Source organism: Melospiza georgiana, chromosome 3, assembly GCF_028018845.1.
Source record: "Melospiza georgiana isolate bMelGeo1 chromosome 3, bMelGeo1.pri, whole genome shotgun sequence".
Taxonomy (NCBI): Eukaryota; Metazoa; Chordata; class Aves; order Passeriformes; family Passerellidae; genus Melospiza; species Melospiza georgiana.
The window spans coordinates 98,429,964-98,452,064 of record NC_080432.1 but is presented as its reverse complement, the minus strand read 5'-3'; the positions used below and the strand labels follow the sequence as shown (position 1 = coordinate 98,452,064).

The 22,101-nt window shown below is 33.4% G+C and overlaps 1 protein-coding gene across 2 annotated transcripts in view; it reads left to right on the top strand.

Moving 5' to 3' along the window:
* CSMD1 (CUB and Sushi multiple domains 1) overlaps positions 1-22,101 on the top strand; it is a 1,052,613-nt gene that overhangs the window by 1,015,928 nt on the left and 14,584 nt on the right. Inside the window, exons 56-65 of one of the 2 annotated variants that reach the window (XM_058020500.1) lie at positions 1,310-1,483; positions 5,089-5,271; positions 7,485-7,661; positions 8,662-8,841; positions 10,156-10,329; positions 11,262-11,435; positions 12,562-12,635; positions 15,650-15,761; positions 16,814-16,993; positions 18,657-18,701. In XM_058020500.1, coding sequence (XP_057876483.1) covers positions 1,310-1,483; positions 5,089-5,271; positions 7,485-7,661; positions 8,662-8,841; positions 10,156-10,329; positions 11,262-11,435; positions 12,562-12,635; positions 15,650-15,761; positions 16,814-16,993; positions 18,657-18,701 — 1,473 coding nt within the window. The remainder of the gene's footprint in view (positions 1-1,309; positions 1,484-5,088; positions 5,272-7,484; positions 7,662-8,661; positions 8,842-10,155; positions 10,330-11,261; positions 11,436-12,561; positions 12,636-15,649; positions 15,762-16,813; positions 16,994-18,656; positions 18,702-22,101) is intronic. The other variant, XM_058020501.1, reaches the window with a different exon arrangement.

The following is a 22,101-nucleotide window of genomic DNA, read 5'->3' as shown; positions in this document are numbered from 1 at the left end:
CTAAAATTATTATTTATTTGTTATAATCTTGAATGATAGTCTAAGACTATTAATGCCTATATCAGATATTTATATTTTTTTCAGACTCATTGTAGTGTATATATGAGAACAAATCTGTGAAATATTGCATAGAAAAATTTGGCTCAAGAGGGTCTTTTCATAACATCACTTTATATTTCCTCCATCACTTTCTCCTCAGAGAGGGAGAAAATCTGGTGTTTCCTATGATCAGTAAGCTTCATATCAAACAAAATAACTATTTGCTTGAGTTTAATTTCCATTGAGATATTTCCCTTCTCTGATCACAGTTAATTTGCTGTCATGATTTCTGATTTGCAATGCAATGAAAAGAAGTAATAAATGAAATAGAAGTATATTTTAATTTGAAACACATGAGATGCTTTTAAAGTTTTTGCTTTACAAAATTGCAATTTTTTATACAATAATTTATTTCATGATTTACACTTATATAGCAGAGTAATGAATGCCACTAGGTTGGTGAATTTTTTCCTTTATTATGCTTTTCATATACTGCTATGTATGTAATATTCACATGACCCAAGTAGTTTTTTTTCGGGTGTTTTTTTCACAATAATCTATGCTTTCAGTGTCTGTCAATAAGAGCTATAACCTGAAAGAGTAGGTTTATTCACATTTCAGTAGTAAAATAATCAGGGAAAATACAAATTTTTAAATACAAAGTAGCTGCATAAATTTTTTTAGTTTGGCCAGAATATTTACTGGCGTCAGCATGTTCTTTACTTCTTGTATCTTAGAAAAATAAATATGATTTGAAATTATAAAAAATTATCAGTAATCCATTTTCCTCTTGCTCACTCTAGTTCATCATATTTCTAAAATAATATTACAGAATAAATATTTTATTTCACTATGCTGCTTAAACTGTACCTAGCTGTAGATATGGTAAAGCTAGTTATGTCATCATATCTGCAATATATAAGTGCATTACAGCAATAGCCTTATTTGGTGTCTTCCTTCCTATTGCTAACCAAAATAAGCTGTGCTATTTGTAGGGAGAAGGATCATGAACAGAAATGAATGAGGAAAGAAATCTATATATTTTTAGAAAAAAGCTAAAGTGGATAGGCTAGTTTTATACATAGTTTTGTGTTTAATCTTACGAATGATCAATAAATAATCTATAGCAAGAAGAAAACAAAAGCTATGTAAGAGCTGAAATCCAGACAGATGTATATTTTGTGGAACCAGCCTTGTATTTAAAAGTTCTAAGAGTTTTTTTCCCATGCTATGAAAACCTCTCATAAACTTGTGTTCTTTCCTCTGTTAGCCATTTCTTGTGGACATCCTGGGGTACCTGCAAATGCAATTCTTTCAGGAGACAAATTTACATATGGCTCCATAGTTCACTATTCTTGCACAGCGGGTCGAAGGCTCATAGGAAATTCTACGAGGGAGTGCCAAGAAGATAGCCACTGGAGTGGGACTCTCCCTCACTGTTCAGGTACTTGTACCAACCATTATCTGAATGTCACCTTCTCATATGAGTAAGGCTGTTCTCACACATTTTTTTAGCCAAATATTTGTTTTGTTTATTTTCCGGCTTTATTTTCATCGCACCAATAGCCACTTTGCTGTGTCACAACTTTTACTTAAATATTCTCATAATCATCTTATTCTCTTTGTCATTACTTCACAACTTCAGTCCTCAGCAAGATGCTCTAGTTGTATACTGCAGTGTGAAGAAGACACAGCAAAACAGTGTTTCAAACCTGGTCAAGTTTTGCTTAAAAAGAATACATGTGTTACGTTGTATTTTTATGAACATTGTTATGTGTAAACAAAGGTTGTTACATAAGAAAATTTTGATTAAGAAAATCCACACCAGAGGTATTAAGGTAAACTTTTACCTTGAACCTTTAAAACTTGAACATTTTGCTCCTCTTTTCTCTTGCAGAAATATACTTTAATATTGTCACAATGTCTTTATTATTGTCATAAATGTCTGATGTGTTCTTGGTGCTTTGAGGAAGTACAGGAACAGTTCATTCTCCCCTAGATTATGCAGGTCTAAAAGAAGCCATAAAACATGGCACAGGTTTTTTGAAGTGTTCAGGCCAGGATTGGCTACTAAGGGCACCCGCAGCATATTAATAGCTTTTGTAAGGGAAACATGTATACACACTTTGGTATATAAAAATCAAATACCTGAATGGTTTTAGAAGAAAATTTTCTAGTGAGAAAATTGTTCATAATTACCCATTATACAATCTTATAACTTCCCTTGAGCTACTGGACATGCCTACTGTTGGGCTGATGTGATTCAATGTGGTTCAATTAAAATTTGACCTAATTTAAATAGGTGTAAGGTACTTTGAATGATTTTCAGTACTTTGAGAAAGCTCTGAATAAGTTCATTGAAAATGGTCCATTTATGAGCTGCAAGGATGATTCTGCAAGGATGCTGAGCAGAATTTGAAATACTGAGAAAAGGAAATTAATTTGAATCACTACTGTTTCTTTTCAGTTTTCTGCTGCTCAAGGAAATAGTTTAGATTCTTCTCAAACTGCTAGATCTCACTGCCATCGTGGTCTCTATGCCTAGACCTGAAAGGCATCACTGCACAACAAGAAATCTTTTCTTGCTTATCTTAAGCTCACATTTATGTCACTTTCACATTTTCATCCAGCATAATATTCCAGAACTGAAATTACACTAAGACTTGAATAGCCAGATAACAATCTAGGGCTGTTATCTGACATTTCTCACCACAAAAATATCCTGTTGGTGGAGAGAAATTTTAATTGCTAATAACTGAGACTCTTCAGATATTTTCAGTCATGAATATGACAGTATGTTATAGACTCATAGATTTTGAAAACATTTAAGAGCCCTGTACTATGTTTTATGGTGGGGAAGATATGTCTATTGTAACTAAAATATTGTTACTGATACAGAATTCAATTTTCTAACTTTGAACACCATCTCAATGGGTCACCATCTCAAGAGCAAGGTAATTCCCTAAGAAAATGAAAATCTCCCTCAGTTGGCTCAATGTAAAAAAATCAATGAACCCCCCTCCCCCCCCCCCCGAAAAAAAAAACACCAAAGAAAACCCTAAAAAGTCATCTCATTTCTCTATGGTATTTAGAATTGTAAAACGAACTACACTTTCCAAGTTAGATATTCAGGAGATTAATCCATCAAAATCCGATATGAATAATTTGTTGTCACAATGTCAGTGAAAGAATGATTGTGCCCAGGCTGACTGAGAACTCTAATTGGTTTTGTACTTCAGTGATATGAAAAACAGTCCAAATATAATGTTTAAAACCTGTAGTCTCTTTCAGAATGGGATTCATTTCTTTGTTATGTATTAATATATGTTTGAATGCCTGATGGTTCTATGATGGTAGAAATATGATCTCAGGGTTTCTTTTCACCTGGGACCTGTTACAATGATGGACTTTTGTAGCTTATGAATTAAGCAATAGTTGACATTTTTGTTTAAAAATGGATAATGGATAATTCAATAATGGATAGTGAGTCTTCTACATTGCTAAATAAAAAGGAGTGTAGGCCTTCATATTACTGTAACTGCCTTTGTCTATATCCTTTGATTAAAACATTTCATGGTCTCAGTTCAAATTTTCTCCAAGTAAAAACTAGTCATGTTCAAGAAAAACAAAAAAGTGTCTAGTCATTCATCTGGAATTCTCAGCAAAATCCCTAAGCAACTGAGATGTCATTAAATTTTCAGAATCATAGATCATTCTGTCCTGAAAAATCCCTTTGCATTCACAAGCCAAATTATATGTGATGTATCTGTTTCATGCCATAAACATTCCACAGTGGGAGCCTGAATCAGAGTCCTCATGTTATTTCACACATTTTAACAGACAGAAGTGTCTGTGAAATAGTAATGTCTCAGAGTAAGTGGAAGCAGGTAGCATCCAGAGGCCACATCTGGATTTCTGCTTTAGCAGTACCAGGGAATAAGTCATGGATGATCCCTGAGATCATTATATTCATTAAATTAATTTAGACTGATTAATTTAACAGATTAACTTTTTCCTGTCACACCTGGCAGTCCATCAAACCACGCACAAATACATTACAAGTTTGTGGGTACTGGAGATCATTCTCAACAGTCAGTTTGGAGGCAGCCACTGTATTTTGGAGAGTGAGTTTTATTGTACACAGAGAGACAGAATATACCAGCTGAACCAGCTGACCTAAGACGCTCACACTGTTTACAAGCATGTATTTATACCAGGAAATCTGGGTCCAAATGCTATAGGACAGTGTGTCAAGTGCAATCTATTCTAGAAGAACCTAGTACTAAACAAAGTGAACACAATCAAAGCCCATAAGTTAATCTTGAATTTTAGGAATTGTCTTGGCCTCCTTTTGTATGAAATCATGATTGTATCCACACTTACTTGCTATTATTAAACCCTTATGGCACATAATTGTGCTTTCTGACATAAGAAAATTTTGATTTCTAAATAAACTATTTGAGTTTTCTCAAAAATTTGGTATTTTTCTCTTTGTTTAGGATTTTACCTTATATATTATAGGGGTGCCTATGAAAAAAAAAACCCATTTAAGAGTACACAGACTTTAAACTATTAAAGTATTTACATGTATTTTGAAAAATAAAAAGCAAACCCAAAAATAAAATCAAAGCCCAAAATCAAAACCTATATTTTCAATGATATTTGAGTTTAGACATATAATTCAAAAGTGGAGAACAAAAGATAATATTGCTGTTAACTGCAATATAGACACAAAAGGATTTAGGAGATAGGCAATTTTATACCCAAATTTATAATAAATTGTTGATACTGAGAACATGCTTCCTTGACCATCTTGAATAGTATCTTCTGTAACAGCCTCTTTATGTGATAAAGCACTTGACTGATTCATCAGACTGACGAGGGCATCTTTGAGAGCTGTGTCTTGCAACACGTTCTTTCTCTTCTAAATTTGTGACCAATATTTGCATAGAAACAATGCAGTGTCTGTATTCACAAGAGAGTAGTTTCACTGCCACTACATTCGCACACAATGTCCCTGCCAATAATTGTGCCTGTTGTGTTTTGCAGGAAATAATCCTGGGTTTTGTGATGATCCGGGAGTGCCAGCCCACGGGTCTAGACTAGGGGATGAATTCAAAACAAAAAGTCTGCTCCGTTTCTCATGTGAAATGGGTTATCAGCTGCGAGGCTCTGCGGAGAGAACGTGCTTGCTTAACGGCTCCTGGTCGGGTACCCAGCCCGTGTGTGAAGGTGGGTATTGACACATCAGTGTTGTGACACTATTGACACACCCCCAAACGACTTTTTATTCTTTAATTGAAAAAATTTATTAGGTGGAGATATGCTTTCATAACATTCTGCAGAAAGGTGACATAAAAATGTTTAAAAGCGGTTCATGTTTTGCTTAAAAACTTGCATCTAAACTGCTAGAGTTTTGGAATATATATTTATAAGAAGTTTGTGAGAAAGTAATTTTAGTTACAAAATAATTAGCCTGAAAATAAATAATTGACACCTGAGTTAAATGTTAAAAAAATGCTTTTGATTGAAGAGATATGAAAATGGAGTGATAAATAAATCTGTCATCTGTTTTTTAATAATAAAGTACTTTCATCTTCTCTTTCTATGTAATATCTATCATTCAGGGACTGAATAAATGAAAAAATAAAGTTGCATAAATGAATATATAAATTAAGTATAAATGAATAAATCAGTGCATATTTTTCAACAGAAGTTAGTCTATTTTCTAATGAGATATTTTTATGCTGCCTCTTTCAGAAGAAATGCAACAAAAATATTTCTGAAATCACAATTTAAAACCAGATAAAAAACATAATAAAGAATTTTTACATTTTTGTGAAGTTAAAATTGGGAAGCAGTAATAGAAGACTTCAAATTCAGTTTTATAATGACTGCTCATTTTCTGAGAATGTTTGAAAAATTGTTTTATCTAAGTCATCAGAATGAATGGATTCTGTAGTATCTGTTGTCTCCTAAACTATGTGATAAAATGGGAGATAGAACAAAATATTTGCTACAATTTTTTTTCACCTTAACTTTTTATTCTGAGAACAATTATTCTTTTGCAGTATTCTTCAGCACAGACTAATCTTCTGTCAGTGCAGATAGCATCATAACTGTATAAAAATGGCAGTGGGCACAGGATCAGTATTTGAATCATTATTTTCAGCAGAAAACTGAAGTTTTACAGTATATTTTCTGCTTGCCTTACATGAAGACATTAACTATAGTAGGATAGCAGAATTCAGTGGCAATTATCAGTGTTTTAGGTGCTGCTTTTTTCCAGCTTTAATCATAGTGTTTGTTTCAACCTTGTCTTTTCAGAAAAAAAAAAAAAAAAGAAAAATAAGAAAAAAGCCTTATTTGTTTTTTCCATTTTTATATAACCCTTCAATTGTTTCCCATTTATTCTAAGTAACAATGAAATTACGAGAAGTACATTTATTCATTCCCGCAAGTTCAAGTTACAACCTGTTGAATTTTTCTCTTCACTATTTGAAACTTTTAAACTTAAAAAGTGCTTAAAAATTAATTTTAAAAAGGCATTAAGGCATTATTTCAAACATAAATAGTAGACAAATTTTCAATTGGCAAATTGTATTTGTTTTAATCACAAAACCTAACAGTGTTATATTTTAATTATTAGATTATAACTATTATGTTGGGAGCCATCCAGCAGGTGCACCTGCAGCAGGTCCAAGTCTTTCTTCTTCTGGGGACCCCAGAGGTGGATTAAGTACTCTAGGTGGGGGTCTCAAAAGATTGGAGTTGCTAGAAAAGTTGTTAGGAAAACTCAAAACAAAAACCCAAATTATTTTAATGATTGGTTGGTCAACTGGGAAAAAAAAAAACATCGGTTGGTCCACTTCCAAAAAAACCTCAACATGTGATCAAAGTAATCAAGTTAAGCCACTGTCAAATCTTGAACATGTGAAGCTGACATAATTATTGCCTTAAAGAATTAATATAGATGCCCAAAAGATATGGAGGTCACCACAGAATGTCTGTTCTTTTCTTGATTCAATAAATAAATCAACAAGAAGCTCATAATTTGCTATTTATGCATTTTTACAATTGAAAAAGGAGATACCAGAAGACAGGAAGAGAATAGAAAAATGTGCCAAAAGGCAAGACAGAGGTATGGGTCTTTCAGTAAGCCCTGAATGAGCTTTATTTACTCCAATGACTGTATTGGGTGGAGTAGAACAAAAAGGGCAAAATATCTGAATCAGGAATTCAAAAAAAGGGAAAAAAATGCAAAAACAATATTAACAAAGAGAAATAGAATGTTAATTCAAGAATATACCTATTACATATTTTCTCAGTAAAACTTGCTATAGGTGTTTTTAAAAATGAGCTATTAACCAAGTTGGTTTTTACCTTTTTTTTCAACCCAGTTAGTCACCTATCATCAAAATTTTTTTTTAATCTCTTCTTTGCAGCTGTATCTTGTGGGAACCCTGGTACACCAGCCAATGGTATGATAATATACACTGATGGAATATTATTCTCCAGTTCAGTCATTTATGCCTGCTGGGAAGGTTACAAAACTTCAGGGCTAACTACAAGGCATTGTACTGCTAATGGGACATGGACTGGCACTGCTCCAGACTGCACAGGTCAGAAACAAATTTTCTTATCCTAAAGCTTTTACATAGTAAGTCATCCAGCCTTCCTATTGAAACATTATTATTTTGATAGATAAAATAACACATTTTTCCACATTCCTGTCTTTAATGCCTGAATATTTTTATATGTCTAAAGGTACATGCCCTTATAATGCATGCTAGATGCTTCCAGAACTATCTTCTTAAGATGGCTACATAGGTAACTTTATTGTATTTGTTTACCTCAATGTAAACAATGTCAATTAGATTATATTAATATTTTTTTAGAATAATGCTGTATTTAGCTGTCCCTTTAGAGTTTCCTTTAGCATTTTTTCCTTTTTCTTTTCCTTGTGGCTTACACTTAGAAGAGGAAGTTCTGGTAGCTCAAAATCAAATTTTGTGTAATTGGATACATTACTTTGCCAGTTTTTATTGTAAGCCAAATGAGTCAGAATTGATCAATCACCATTCTGCTAAGGACCAAGAACCAGGGAGCAGCAAGACTGGGTTAATCCATCAGGTAAGGTGAGCGGGGACCAGAGGAGTGCTACAAGGCAAGCAGGGCTAGTGGCTTCACTGACAAAGCCAGACTCACAGTACATCAGTGTTTTTATAAGCACTCGCACACACAAAAGAAAAGAAATCTATAAAAAGGGAAAAAAAGAAGCATTTCATAACTCTGCTGGAATTGCATTGCACCATCAACTTCAGGCTTGATGTGACAAAGATCTCAGTTTGAAAGGAGAAAACGTCTGTCAAAACTACCACCAACAGTGTGCAGGACCTGTAGAGGCTCCTGTGCATGCCAGATGAGGCTACTGTGTTAAAGGAAAATGATATTTGGTCCATGGTATTGAAATGCCTCAGAAAGATAATTTTCTTGACAGAAACAAAATTTTTCTTCACAGAAACAAAATTTTTCTTGTATTGTAAACTAAAAGAAAGGACATCAGGTATGCATAGTTTTATATTTATTTCAAAAAAAATCCTTTTTTCTTTTCTTCACTAGTGATTAACTGTGGGGATCCAGGTGCATTAGCAAATGGCATTCAGTTTGGAAATGATTTTACCTTTAATAAGACAGTCAGCTATCAGTGCAATCCAGGCTATCTGATGGAACCTGCAAGTTCATCTACCATGCGTTGTGTAAAAGACAGCACTTGGAACCAGAGTAAACCAATTTGCAAAGGTGAGCTTTTGAATTTAACAGTGTACAAGTATTGTTTTGACACATATGTGATATTCACTAACTGCTGTCTTTATTTATTAAAAGAAAAATCAAAATATTCTCTGGAACAATTACTGTTCAAATGCAACTAAAACGTTTGGATAAGTATTTCTGTAGAATTTATATCTGCTTTGCACATATGCTGTGATAGAATAGTAGTCAAAACAGTGACATTATTGACTAAAGTAGAAAATTACTCTGCGAAAAATATTGTCAGAGTGCTCAGCTTAAAAAAATATGAATGTAGCACCCATTTTCCTTTTTGGCCTATTTCTCTTGGATTAGATAGAAAAAATTCTGTAACAGGATTCTGTAAACCAAGGTTTCTGTGAAAGATTCCCTTGTTGCAGTAGTGTAGTCATCATAAACAGCCAAAAAACGTACTTCACAAATAGCTAATTACAAGTGCTAGCAGGAAGGTCATAGGCTGATGAGGCTGAAAGACAAATAAGGCAGCCTGGTGAAGATTGTTAAAACAACTTCAGCAGCCCAGGGAGTAAATTTAACAGCCTAGGGCATCTTTTGCTTATAGAAGGCCTAGGCTGCCGACTCACCTAGCACCACGTCACTGTGATATCTAAGTCTAGACTACTAATTAAATTTTGGCATATGTATTCAACTGACTGCATTTTTCTGCCATCAGAATTACTGCCTGAGTGATTTTGTGGTTGTGGTCTTTGTTAAAAGAAATTATATGGAAATGTAAATGAGGACATTCCAAATTTCATCATTTTGGGCACCTTTATCAGAAGATGGGAAACATCAGAATAATTTCTTAGCCCCTAATTATGAATAAAATTAATCACCATTGTGTGTAGAAAGCCTTAGAAAATGAGCAGGTGAATGAACAGTCATATTAAATAGTGCTGCGAAATTAGTTTAGAAGAAAATGCAAATATTTAGAAATTTAGAACCATAAAAACTTACTTATTGAAAGAAATAATGTTTACTGAATTCTTTTACCTAGCTAGTAACCTGTTGCCCAAGATAATCATTAATGAATATGTAGGGAAAAAATATGAAACTAGGTAGCTATGTACTCTTTGGGCTTCTAGCAACCTAGAACTCAGGAACTTCCTAAATCCAGAGCCTTTATTTTTGTTTTTTAATTAGTTTTCGGTCTATTACAGACTGCTAAGTCAACACATGCATCCTTTGTTGGAACAATAGTTGGAAATAACTCTTTTTAGATTCAAACCTATGAGGGCATATTATATTATGTATTCCTAAACCCTATAAATTCTTGAGATTGTAACTTTTCTTTCTCTGACGCAGCTATTACTTGTGGCCCCCCTCCAGCAGTGCTGTATGGGAAGGTGGAAGGCTCTGATTTTCGTTGGGGTGCCAGTGTGAGTTACAGCTGTGCAGAAGGCTATCAGCTGTCCAACACAGCCATTCTCTCCTGCGAAGGGCGAGGAGTTTGGCGGGGAGACGTCCCACAATGTTTGCGTAAGTTTTCAGGGTACACTTGTGTTGGGCTTCACCGAAGCTACAATTGGTTCTCTTGGGCTACAGTCACAGAATCACAATTTAAAAATGACTCAGCTACATCAGGTAATATATTAATTACTGCAGGATTCTACGTTCTTGTACCAAAGAGCTTACCTTGATATGAAATTTGAGTGTCTGTGCCCATTAAAGTTCACAGTCTTCTTCCTTTCCCCCAAAGTCACCCCAATCTCTTGTTACCTAATTGTACCCATCACTGGTAATCCTATTGGTTCTTCTGAATTTGACTTGTGGTGATCATGACTGGAATATTCCCTTACACTTTTCCTTTTATTTTCTTCCCTGTTTCCATTTCCATTAACAGGTGAAAACAAGGATGCTAACCCTTAAGCTCATAGCTCATAACTTTTCTAAGCATTTTTTTTATTTCTGAAGACGAGTACATACCCTCATATCTTGCTTGTATTTATTTTTCAGCATTTTCTAAATCTGTCAACTCAACTCTTTGAATGCTTGAAATCTTGTTAGGACCCTGATAAACATTTTCCCTTTTATCTAAAAGAGGCAAAAATTTCCAACCTACTCATTTGAGTGTGTCAAATGTGGAAAAATTGTTTTATTTTTAAGCATTGCAATATTGCATTGTCTACTTCAGGATTATTTTGTCATCCAAATCTAATCAATATTTAAGTGTCTCATTTAAAAGCTCTATTTTTCCAGGTTAAGTTCTACACTTACAATAGCTATAACAGCGACAATTTGTTTTAAATTGCTGTCAAGAATTTAGGAGACCTACAGTCCTACACAGATAAATAAACAGAGCATTTCCACTCATATCCAATATGCCTGCCTTGCACAAAAAATGATGTAGAATACTTCAGGTTAAAGCATGATTTTAATACATTTTTTTTCTTTTCATTTCTGTGTATCAGCTGTGTTTTGTGGTGATCCTGGTACTCCAGCAGAAGGACGCCTCAATGGAAAAAGTTTCACCTACAGATCTGAAGTTAGCTTCCAGTGCAGACCTCCTTTTATTCTGATAGGCTCTTCAAGAAGATTCTGTCAAGCAGATGGCACTTGGAGTGGAATTCAGCCAACATGCATTGGTAAGAAACTACCACTAATGCATGTTCTACTGAGAATATTCTTGAAAAAATATTACACTATCATAAATCTAGCAATTAGTTATCCAAGTATAAAAAAAAAATCTTTGTAATATAAAAATAACTAGTTTAATAAGGTTATATTTTAGGATAAAAACAATCACATATGAAGCCATTTGTATATTTACAGGTTTGTTTGTCTGCTGAAAATGTAGAACGTCAATAAGTGCAAGTGCATAAATTTGTTCCATCTATTTTTAGAATCTCTTGGATATGCAGTAGACTGTGGCAGATTAAAGACCAGATTTTGTCACTGGAGAGTTAAAGGCATTTTTCAGAATCGATCCTAAATCAAAGTGTTTTCGACTTTGTGAACATGACTTGTACATCTCTGATCTTTTGAAATTTTGATTAATTCCCAAATACTCTCAGTTTCTCATTGACTGCTGTACAACTGGTGGGCTTTTAGTATGTTGTATCAATCAGATTGGCACCTTTAACTCCCACTGACATTGCAATTTGATCCCACTTGGGGTGACTTGGTGGAGAAAATTAGTTTAGTTTTATAATAAAAAAAATCTCTTTGATATTTCTAAACAAACATATTCAGATGTAGATTGTAGGCTGTTTATATATTTTGTCATGGCTGAGATATTTGCTGTGTGGAAGAGCTAGGCAGTCTTAAAAAAATGTTGCAATCATGATTATTGAAAGCAGCCTGTATTTTTAAATGAAGACATAACAGTTTGTATGAATTAAAAATTTCTCTCTATAGTTTTTGCAAACTGGGCAATCATCTTACACCTATATTTTGCTACAGAGGCATGGATTCAAAGAGATTTAAAAGGATATGATTGCTAAAAATTAATGCACCCCTAACTGTAAAGTCTGCACTACCAGAAATATCTGCAAAAACATTAAAAAAAATGACAGTGTGCTGAAACAAATTACTATGATATACCTGGTAATTTAGTTGGAAATACTAGTGTAATATATAGAAAAACACACATTCAACTAAGAATTGAATTCTTGTCATCACTAGACGTTGATGGAATGATTTAACCTTTGCAAACAGTTTTAGATTCTTTTTTTCATACCATAATAATATGTGTTTCACATTTTGCATTAGATCCAGCTCACAATACATGTACAGACCCTGGTACTCCACATTTTGGAATACAAAACAGTTCCAGAGGTTATGAGGTAATTTTTAAATTATTATTTATTAGCTTTCTAAAGTGAAAATGTATTTAATAATTACATCAGAAATTTAATGACAAACATTTTATGTAGTCTTAAATGTCTGATGCAAACCTTGAGAAATTTTCACCCTCTTTATAATAAAAACTCATTCTTCATGCCAAGCTTCTTTTAAAACATTCAGCTTAAAGAAAGAACTTCTAACCCTGAAATATATCATGCATTCAATCCTTTAGGAGACTTCAGTACAGAAGGCAATTTATATATTGATTACTTAATATGATATGACATAATATAATTACCTTGCTTTATGATAATAATCCCTTCATACATTGATGAATAGTCAATAAATACCTAACAACCAAAGACCTATGTGATTCAAAGGGCATGTAGTCCTTGACAAAAAAGTCAGCAAGTGGCTTTTTAAATTAGAAATCCATGTAATATTTTATTCAGTCAGAGAAGATAAAATTATTCTATGTTGTGTCCAGGTTCTCTGTGATGAATATCCTTTCTATAATTTCCAAATTCCTCACAGGTGGTTAGTTCAACGGGTGAGAGGCAGAAAAGTGACTGAGGAAATAACCTTAGATGCAACAATGACCAACCCTCAGTCATTATATAGACTGATAAACTTTATGTGGATAGATCTTTCAGATATAAATATGTGTGAGTGAAATTTAAAATAAGTTCTTTTTGCGTTTGCTGCTTATTTCTGAGCCTAGGGCTGTGTGCCCATTGTGACCAAATTAGTAGAACTGTTTTCCAAAACGTCCTTTCTGTGAATTCCTCTGGTTCCTCTCTCTCCTGCAATTTCCTGTCTTTTGCCACTGTGGCTGTCAGCTCTTTGCTTCACCTTCTGCTCCTGCCTGGCTCACAGATACTGAGGCAATAAACCCTGAGCCACATCCTGTGGCCTTACCCAAGGCCATTCTGCTTCCAGTAATAGGTGCAGCTGCCTTTCTGATGTCTCATCTTGATCCTGTACCAGTCCCCATCTTCTCTTTAGAAACAACTCCAATCTTTGCACCTTCTTTTAACAGGCGGTTGTTTTCTTTTTTTCCCCATTTTATCTGCCTCACAATTGTCTTTAATAATTGTACTGGCCAATTCACTGTTCTACTGTCTGTTATTCATGTCTATATAGACTGATCTTCTCTTCCCATTCACCTCTAGAGGCCATTGTAGGTCTTCCTCTGTTGGGCATTAAGTCTTTCTCCAGTATGTGTTCACTCTCAGAGTGGCTAACTTGTACCACAACATGGAGACTTCTCTCTAGTGGCTACAGAACTAGATTTTGGGGGTCTTCATACATTATTCATGGACTTCCTGTTTGTATTACATAGCTAAGCTTTTATAAAACACTTTTCAGCAATCTTTCCTCATTATAGTACAGTGTGATGATTGGCAGCCAATTTTTGTAGGGTTTTCCCGTCCACCAGCATCCTGTCTTGCCCCATTCATTCTTTGCCTTTTGTGCTTGCCTACAATGTGACTTATAAATAGCCCCAATATTTTTCATCCAAATATTATACAAAGAGTGTGCTTCTTTCATTTTAAATTTTACCAGTAGAATGAAAAAGCAGTATAGCTCTTTAACTACCTTGAACCTCTCTTACTTTTTGCTCGATCTTTTGGAACTCTGAAAAAAGATTTGCATCTTGTTATTACTGACAGATAGCAGAATCAGCACAAGTAAGACGACTTAGACTCAAGACTAGCCACACACTGTTCTACTACCTGTGAAAGACATACTGCATGTCCTTGACAGGACAGAGAGAATAATATGTTTAAAAAATAGTTAGAAAGGCATAAATCTACAAAGCCATATCACTAATATGACCTTTAAAAACACCAGCGCTTTTCCCAAGCTACATCTGGGAGAAGTGGCGTGCGTTTGCTCAACATCTGTCACGATAAGCAGGTTTATATAATTGAGGGTATAGATAGCAGGTAGCTACTTGTGAAGATGCTAATTTATAATTTTCATTGAAGTCCTTCTACGACATTTGCAGTGCAGAGCAATGTGCCTTTCTATAACTGCAAGCTCTTACTAATACACTTTGATCACTGCTCATTTCCAACTTGTCTGCAAGATATGTTACTTTATAAAAGTAATATAATTTCCAACAATGTGAATTTTGTCTAATTTATTTATTTATTTACTTATTATTGACAAGATTATTTTATCCAAAACAAAAGTAATGCTTTACTGATTAGCCTCATATCATTAAATTACTTGGCCTGGAGTTACATTCTGGTTACTTTTGTCAGTACCATCAATATGTTCATTTTACTAGAACTCTCCACACAATCTCTTTCTCATCTCAGGAAAATTCTTTCTCACCTGCAATTTTGTTAGTAGTTTTCATGCATTTCTATTCCCAGTTGAAATCTAAAGAGCATTTTCTCAGTTATTTTTACCTTTTCTCTTGAGAAAGGTCATATCGTATTTAGCCATAGGAATATTTTTCATGATTCACTCTGCTAGTTGAACATCTCAAATAAAACTTAATAGTAATAAATGCAGTGTAAGAAGCTTTCACCTGGAGTTTTCTCTAGTGAATATATTTGTAGATTAAACAGTTCTTTATAGTTTTTTTCTTTTCATTCTACAAACCTTCATACTTAGTCAAATTCACACAATGAAAAACCTTTGAAAGTGACTTTATGGTCTATCAAAATATATGCAGTGATAGACAGGAAAGAGAGTCATCCCAGGCATTTAGTTTGCTTCTCTCACACTGAAAAACTAATCAGCAGAAATGTATGAATATAATGATTTTCCATGTGAACAGTCAGTATTTTTCCACATATTGCTTTTAAATAAGATCATGAAAGAATCAGTTCTTCAACTATTTCATCATGGTAAAAAAAAAAAAAAAAGTGTTACTCTGGAAACTGTAAAAATAGTCAATTTTATTTTTGAAAAAAACTGTATTAACTTACCACTCTCTTGATATCTGACTACACACGATACATCCTTCTTCTGCCTAACATTCTGGTTTAATCCTTAGGTTGGGAGCACAGTCTATTTCAGATGCAGAAAAGGTTATCATATTCAGGGATCTACCACTCGTTCTTGTCTTGCTAACCTAACCTGGAGTGGCATACAATCTGAATGCATTCGTAAGTCTGGTTTCTATCCTAACTTAGAACAGGGTGCAATTTTAAAAGTTACAAAGTGATACATGTGGAAATTCATGACAAACTATTTGCTACAAAGATGGGTAGCTTTATCTAAAACATATTTTTAAATGTTTTATTTGTTGTTATTCCCTATTCAAAGACCAAAAGTATATTAATTTGAAGGAAGATTTTTCAGATTTTTTAAATGAAATTCACAATAATTTTATCAGTTTTACTCAAAAAATCTTTTATAGTTAACCTACTGCATTAGCTACTTTAATTAAGCTAGAAATATTTTTGTGTGTGTAATGGATTAATAAAGAATGGAAAGTGACCTGAAATATACATGGAAATATTTTGTTGCCTAGTATTTTGTGAATCATAAACTAGAACTCAGCAAAACCCATCTTTCCTGGGCTATGCGTGGTTATGTAAATTACTTACAGCTCTGTGTGATTTGGAGGACATCAAATAATTATTGTATTAAAATACAATGACCTAAGCTGAAAGTAATTTATTAAAATGACCTTAGATTCTTATCCTCTTTTAAATTAACTTTTGGTTGTTGTAAGTGAGCACCATGTGGTACAAAGAAAGAAGCATACTGAGTAACCAAACCTGTTATAGTTAATGCCTATGACAATACGTTCTTGTGGAACCTTTATTTCAATTGAATTGCATTTATTTATCACAGTAACCACTCTAATTTTCAGAACACAGACTGAAAATGATGCTTGAAGCTCTGACAGTACAATAATTCACAGGACCAATCATTGCATCATGTACAATGGCATGTTCTTCCCCTCATTTTAACTGTTTTTTGATTCCCAGCATGATTTGATTTTGGTTTATTCTTTAAAAATACACAATAGTATCATTTCCATCCCTCAATAATATAACTATACACTGTGAGTGTTACTTTTACAAGTAACAGCTACTTGACATTGCTAAAAACTATCCAGAGTTGCCATGCATTTATTTCAAATTGGATTGTCTAATTCTATGGAAACTGCTTACCACTATGTTTTCTAACTGTGAAAACCCCTTTGCAGCTCATGCTTGCAGGCAGCCAGAAACACCAGCCCATGTAGATGTGAAAGCAATAGATCTTCCTACTTTAGGGTATACTTTGGTGTATACCTGTCAGCCAGGATTTTTTCTTGCTGGTGGATCAGAGCATCGGACATGTAAGCCAGATATGAAATGGACAGGAAAATCACCTATTTGTAAAAGTAAGTCATTACTCAAGTGATTTCTTGGATCCTACTGGGTTTGAATTAATCTTCCATGAATTTTTTGTTTTATTTAGTAGTACTAATTTTTTCCACTTACTATTTAATGACACGCATGGAACAACAGCTTTTATTTTATGAAAGAAATAGTGAAGAAATCGAAGTGAACATAACACCTAGAACTTTTGGAAGAGGAAAAGGTGTGCAAGTGCACAGACACACATACATCTTTACCCTTAACAACAGTTAACACAACCTAAACAATATTGAGTACTCCTTTAGCTGCATTTATCTTTATGTCACACTTTTAAATAGTATTTCAATGTATTTAGTGCTTAATATATGATTTTCTATAAGAACAAGAAAAGTTATTTAATATCCTAGCTTTTAGATTCATGCAGGTATACTTTTAGTCTAAGGAAATTGTATAAATTAAAAATGTGGAAAAAAAAAAGGAAAAAGGTCTCTTCACTATAATCCAGTTTTATATCACTGTAGTGATAAAACTTTCATATAGTTTTCTAGAGTAAATCCAAGTATACAGTAATGAGGTCTGAATTTGTTCTTCACATGCAAATCAACATGGCTGTTAGTTCTCAATTCATAGGAAACAAAACAAAAAGAATTATAATATGAATAGAGGAAAAATAGATGCCATGGGAAAGTTTTTGCAGTATGATTTTTAATTTAAATATAATAAAGTGTCCTCAATAGTTATGATGTTTGAGCAATATTTGTTTTTCTTTAATGTATGGGCAGACTTCCATGATTCAGTGTTGTCATTTGGTCTACATATCAGAATTTATCTTTATTCTGTGTGTCTAAAGGATGATTTTTCATAGATACTGTATCATTAATAATTTGAGAAAAAATTGGTTTTTGGGGTTTTTGTTTGGTTCTTTTTTTGTTATTTATTTATTGAAGATAAAATGCAGTAAAGATTTCTCTAAAGTTACAGTCTTCAGGCACAATTCTCATTGAGAATCCTATACTTTTTGTACTTTCTTAGCACGTGATCAGTCAAATTAGTGAATTTCTGCTCCTAAAGAGAAAAAAAACCCCAATATGTAAGACCAAGTCTTCCAATGGGACACTATACTTTCTAATGTGCCAAATGATGAGTCCAGAACTTGATCAGGATCAATGGACATAACTTTTCTGAGTGTACCAGAAATATAGCGAATTGCACTTTTTAATTCAAAAATTGTGACCCTTTCCCATGATATCTGATCCTGTTATATCAATCAAGCTATCTGGCTCTTGCTGGTTTGTGTCATAAATGCATTAGTCTTTCCTAACACAATTTTTACTATATTTAAAATACTATTATTCATAATTAGATATAGTATTGTCCCTTCTATAAGGCTCTCTTTTATAGCACTGGGACTGATATAAACATTTTAGCCCTAAATGTATGAGATACTTAGCTAGCCAGACAGTTTTCCACAGTAAAGATATTAATTACCTAAATTATTTTCTGATATTTTTGGGCAAGTGGATAGGTTAAACATGTAAAGTATCCAAGTTATTTCTGTTTTAAAAGTGAATCTATTGGATAAAAGATGATTGCATCCAACAGGTATTGTTTTAACATTTTATTAAAAAAATACAAAATCCACACAAATATGTTCATGAAAATGATAATTTGTCTTTTTACTTGTAGGTAAAGGAGTGAGAGAAGTTAATGAAACAATAACTAAAACTCCAGGTTTGTATACAAGAAGAGCTTTAGATCTAAATAAATTAAATTGATTTACACCCAAGATTGTTATGGATAATAAAACTATTTCAAATATTTTAGTGAAGTATTTGTTACTAATTTCTAAGGAATATAAATGTTGAGGTCTTTCATAATAACAGGTGACATGTGAAACCTAGACAATGAAATTCTTTCACAAAGAACTTTCTTAAAATTTCTATAGTGCCAATTTTGTGAATTGCACAAAATCTGTTCTCAAACAGACGAAGTTTATTACAGAAACCTCAGATTTGATGTACTGTTATATCAGAGAGATTGCTATAATGGAGAGCCTTATAATGACTGTATACTATAATTGCAAGGATTAGTTTCATTCAAAGTTCTGCCCTTCACATTGCAAGTGTTGTAAGACGTATAAAAACCCCACCCCAAAACCAGTTTTGGAAATATTCTTGGCCATCATTTCACATAAACTCTCCATGTACTCCAATATAAAGTTTCCAGAATGGTGTGGACCAGCAGACAGGTGGCAAGGCAGGCCACATTCATGTTTGTACTGTTTGTACTCATGAACATGTATGCAGTTAACCTATTCCTCCTGCCAATAACAAAATACACATATGCATCTGAGAAATCCTCATTCAGAAAATAAAAGTCCTAATTTTGTTTATTAAATTATTCAACAATAAGCAGAGTTGTCACAAAATAAATGAGCTTGCAATTCTTTATTTTGATTTTTAGCAAAGCTACAGGGAAAATAAGATTTATGATTCACACTCATGGCAATTCACAGAAGGACTCTGTAGAGTAGATGGGATAAAAAGGTTTTTCTGCTAATAATTAACCTTTCTGGAGAGTTATTAGTGAGAGTGTCAGGTGAATCCATAAATGAGTTCTTCTGAAACACATTACTTCTACAGACTCACAATAAAAGAAGATATAGTGTTTGTTCATTGTAATCAATATACAGTCTTCCTTTTTTGGAGGCTTCACCTCACCAAACCCCTAAGGTATGCATTAATCTGCTACCACGCAGGTTTTGAAGTTTCAGTGCCAAATTAAAATGTAGACCTAGTTTCCAAATATATTCACTATGCAGAGTGTCAGTATAAATTCACATAATATCATGTCCTTTATAACTAGTTTTTATAAGTACTATTTAAAAGGTATTAAAAAAGAATTAAATGCTGTTATTGAAAGTGCCAATAATAGTAAACAGAAAAGTGAAACTGTAACAAATACCAGTAATTAAAAAGTTTTAAGTCATTTTCAAAAAACAGCTGTGCACTATTATTATGTGGTTTAAAATTGTGAATTCTCTTTATTATAGAACATTAGGTATTTTGAAACACTTTCTTTACCTTGTTATGTTGACTTTTGATACAATCTGCTTTGCTACTATCTGTATTTTGTATAGAATTAAGTTAATATTGGTAAACTACAGTTTCTGTAACAGAATAGATTCATGTTCTGGTTTTTCGCCTTTAGACAACTGAATGCAAGTTATATTTATTGGTTTGTTGGGGTTTTGTTTGTTTGTTTGTTTGGGTTTTCGGCAGAGCTAATGTCTTCATAAGCAAAAGTAAACATTTTTACACGACTAAGTTGCAACTAAAGGATTCTTACAATATCCATGTGAGAATTAAGAACTGTATTGCTCTGTTTGGTTTCCACTGTTTTCACTGCTTTGTATAGCCTTCAAAATAATATTTAGGAATCTGTTTTAATGAGTAGCCATGGATTTCCCAATTGTCATATCCTGAGAACAATCAATGCAGTCAGTGCAGGATTAGAATACTAATACCAGTTCATTCTACTATTTTGCGTTTGCCCACAGGGAGTGGGACCTTGTAAGTGCTCAGCACAATTGTCTCAGAGCCTCTCCAAAGCAGCATCCGTGGGGACTGCAGCACTTATGTTTTAACGTTTAAATATCATGGCTGGGGAAGCAGTAATACAATTTTTCCCCCCTGCTGATTCTGTTCATCTGCAAATGCAAACACTGTAAATACTGAGTCAGTAGTACTATTTTGAAAAGTTTAACAGCTATTATTGATAGAGTTGTTAGACAAGCTATGTTCTGAAGATGGAATGTGGTGAAACTATGGAGTCCTTTATGAAAGTATGGCATCCTTTATAAAAATCTTACATAGTACCTCTCTGGGTCATACCACTAATAGTAGATGTTCCCCTTCATTAGAATATGTCAGACACACAACTTTGGTTAAAAATATAGACAAATAAAAATAATTTTAATATTTCTTTTTAGAATACCAAGTTTCAAATTTAACTATGTCACTAATTTAGAAGAAATGAGTAGGGAGAAGAGTCTGAAAGACCCTTTACAGAATCCATGTATTTGCAGAAATTATACAAATTCTAAGGACTGTGACATAGCAATTGAAATGTAATGCTACAGATTTTTGGTAGTAAGTTGAGGTAACTTTGTGTAATGCCCCACTGACTTTTACTTAGGAAATGGATCACTTCCAGTTATTCAAAGCCATTATGCTCAAAGCCATTTAATAGGTCTCTGCTCATTTAGAATCCAGTGACAGAACCAATAACGTGCTAATGATGTTTTCAAATCATTCCACACTGAGCTTGAACATTTGCTTGTGACTTTTGCACGACTTTAAGGCAAAAGACATGGAAGAAGTTATTTATCCTTTACTCAACAGCTAATCAGCTCTCTGATTTTCAGATGTCTTGCATGTCAAGTATTATTGCTCTGCGTTTCTCTTTTTATTCATTTTTGCAATAAGTGATTAGGTAGAGGAGGAAATAGCTATGGAATTTTTAAAAATGGATACAGAGAATACCTGCACTGATGAATTTCCTTCAATAAAGACAGCTGCTTATATGTGCTCAGAGTTTGACAAAGTGCAAAAAAAACCCCCAAACAATTATATAATTTAATATTTTAATGAGAGGAGTGTTGAAACACTTCTAATGTCAGTCTTTAGTTATTTAGAAAGTATCATTTGTAGTGGTCATGGATAGTAAGGGTGAATTTTAATACTTGCTAGGGCTGTCATTTTGTCACGATATGATGTGGTTAGTTAAACAATTTAAAATATCACATCTAATACCTAAATAATTTTTTTCTGTAGAGAGGAAAGATACCAATCACGTAAAATAAATAATCCAAATGCATATGCCTCCAATAATTCATGCTTCATATTTTAGGATTTTTACCTCAGATAGTTCAAACTGCAGTTGTTGAGAAACGGCAGTTTATTTTAAATTTAAAAAAGTTTCAGTCTTTAAAAACTTCATTGTTCATAGGTGCAGTAATATTGTATGGAAAAAAGCTTTGAAGTCCAAAAATGACTGATAAAACTGTAACAGAAATTCAGTAAATTCAGTTGAATATTCATTCATACTCAGTTCAAAATCATACAGTGCT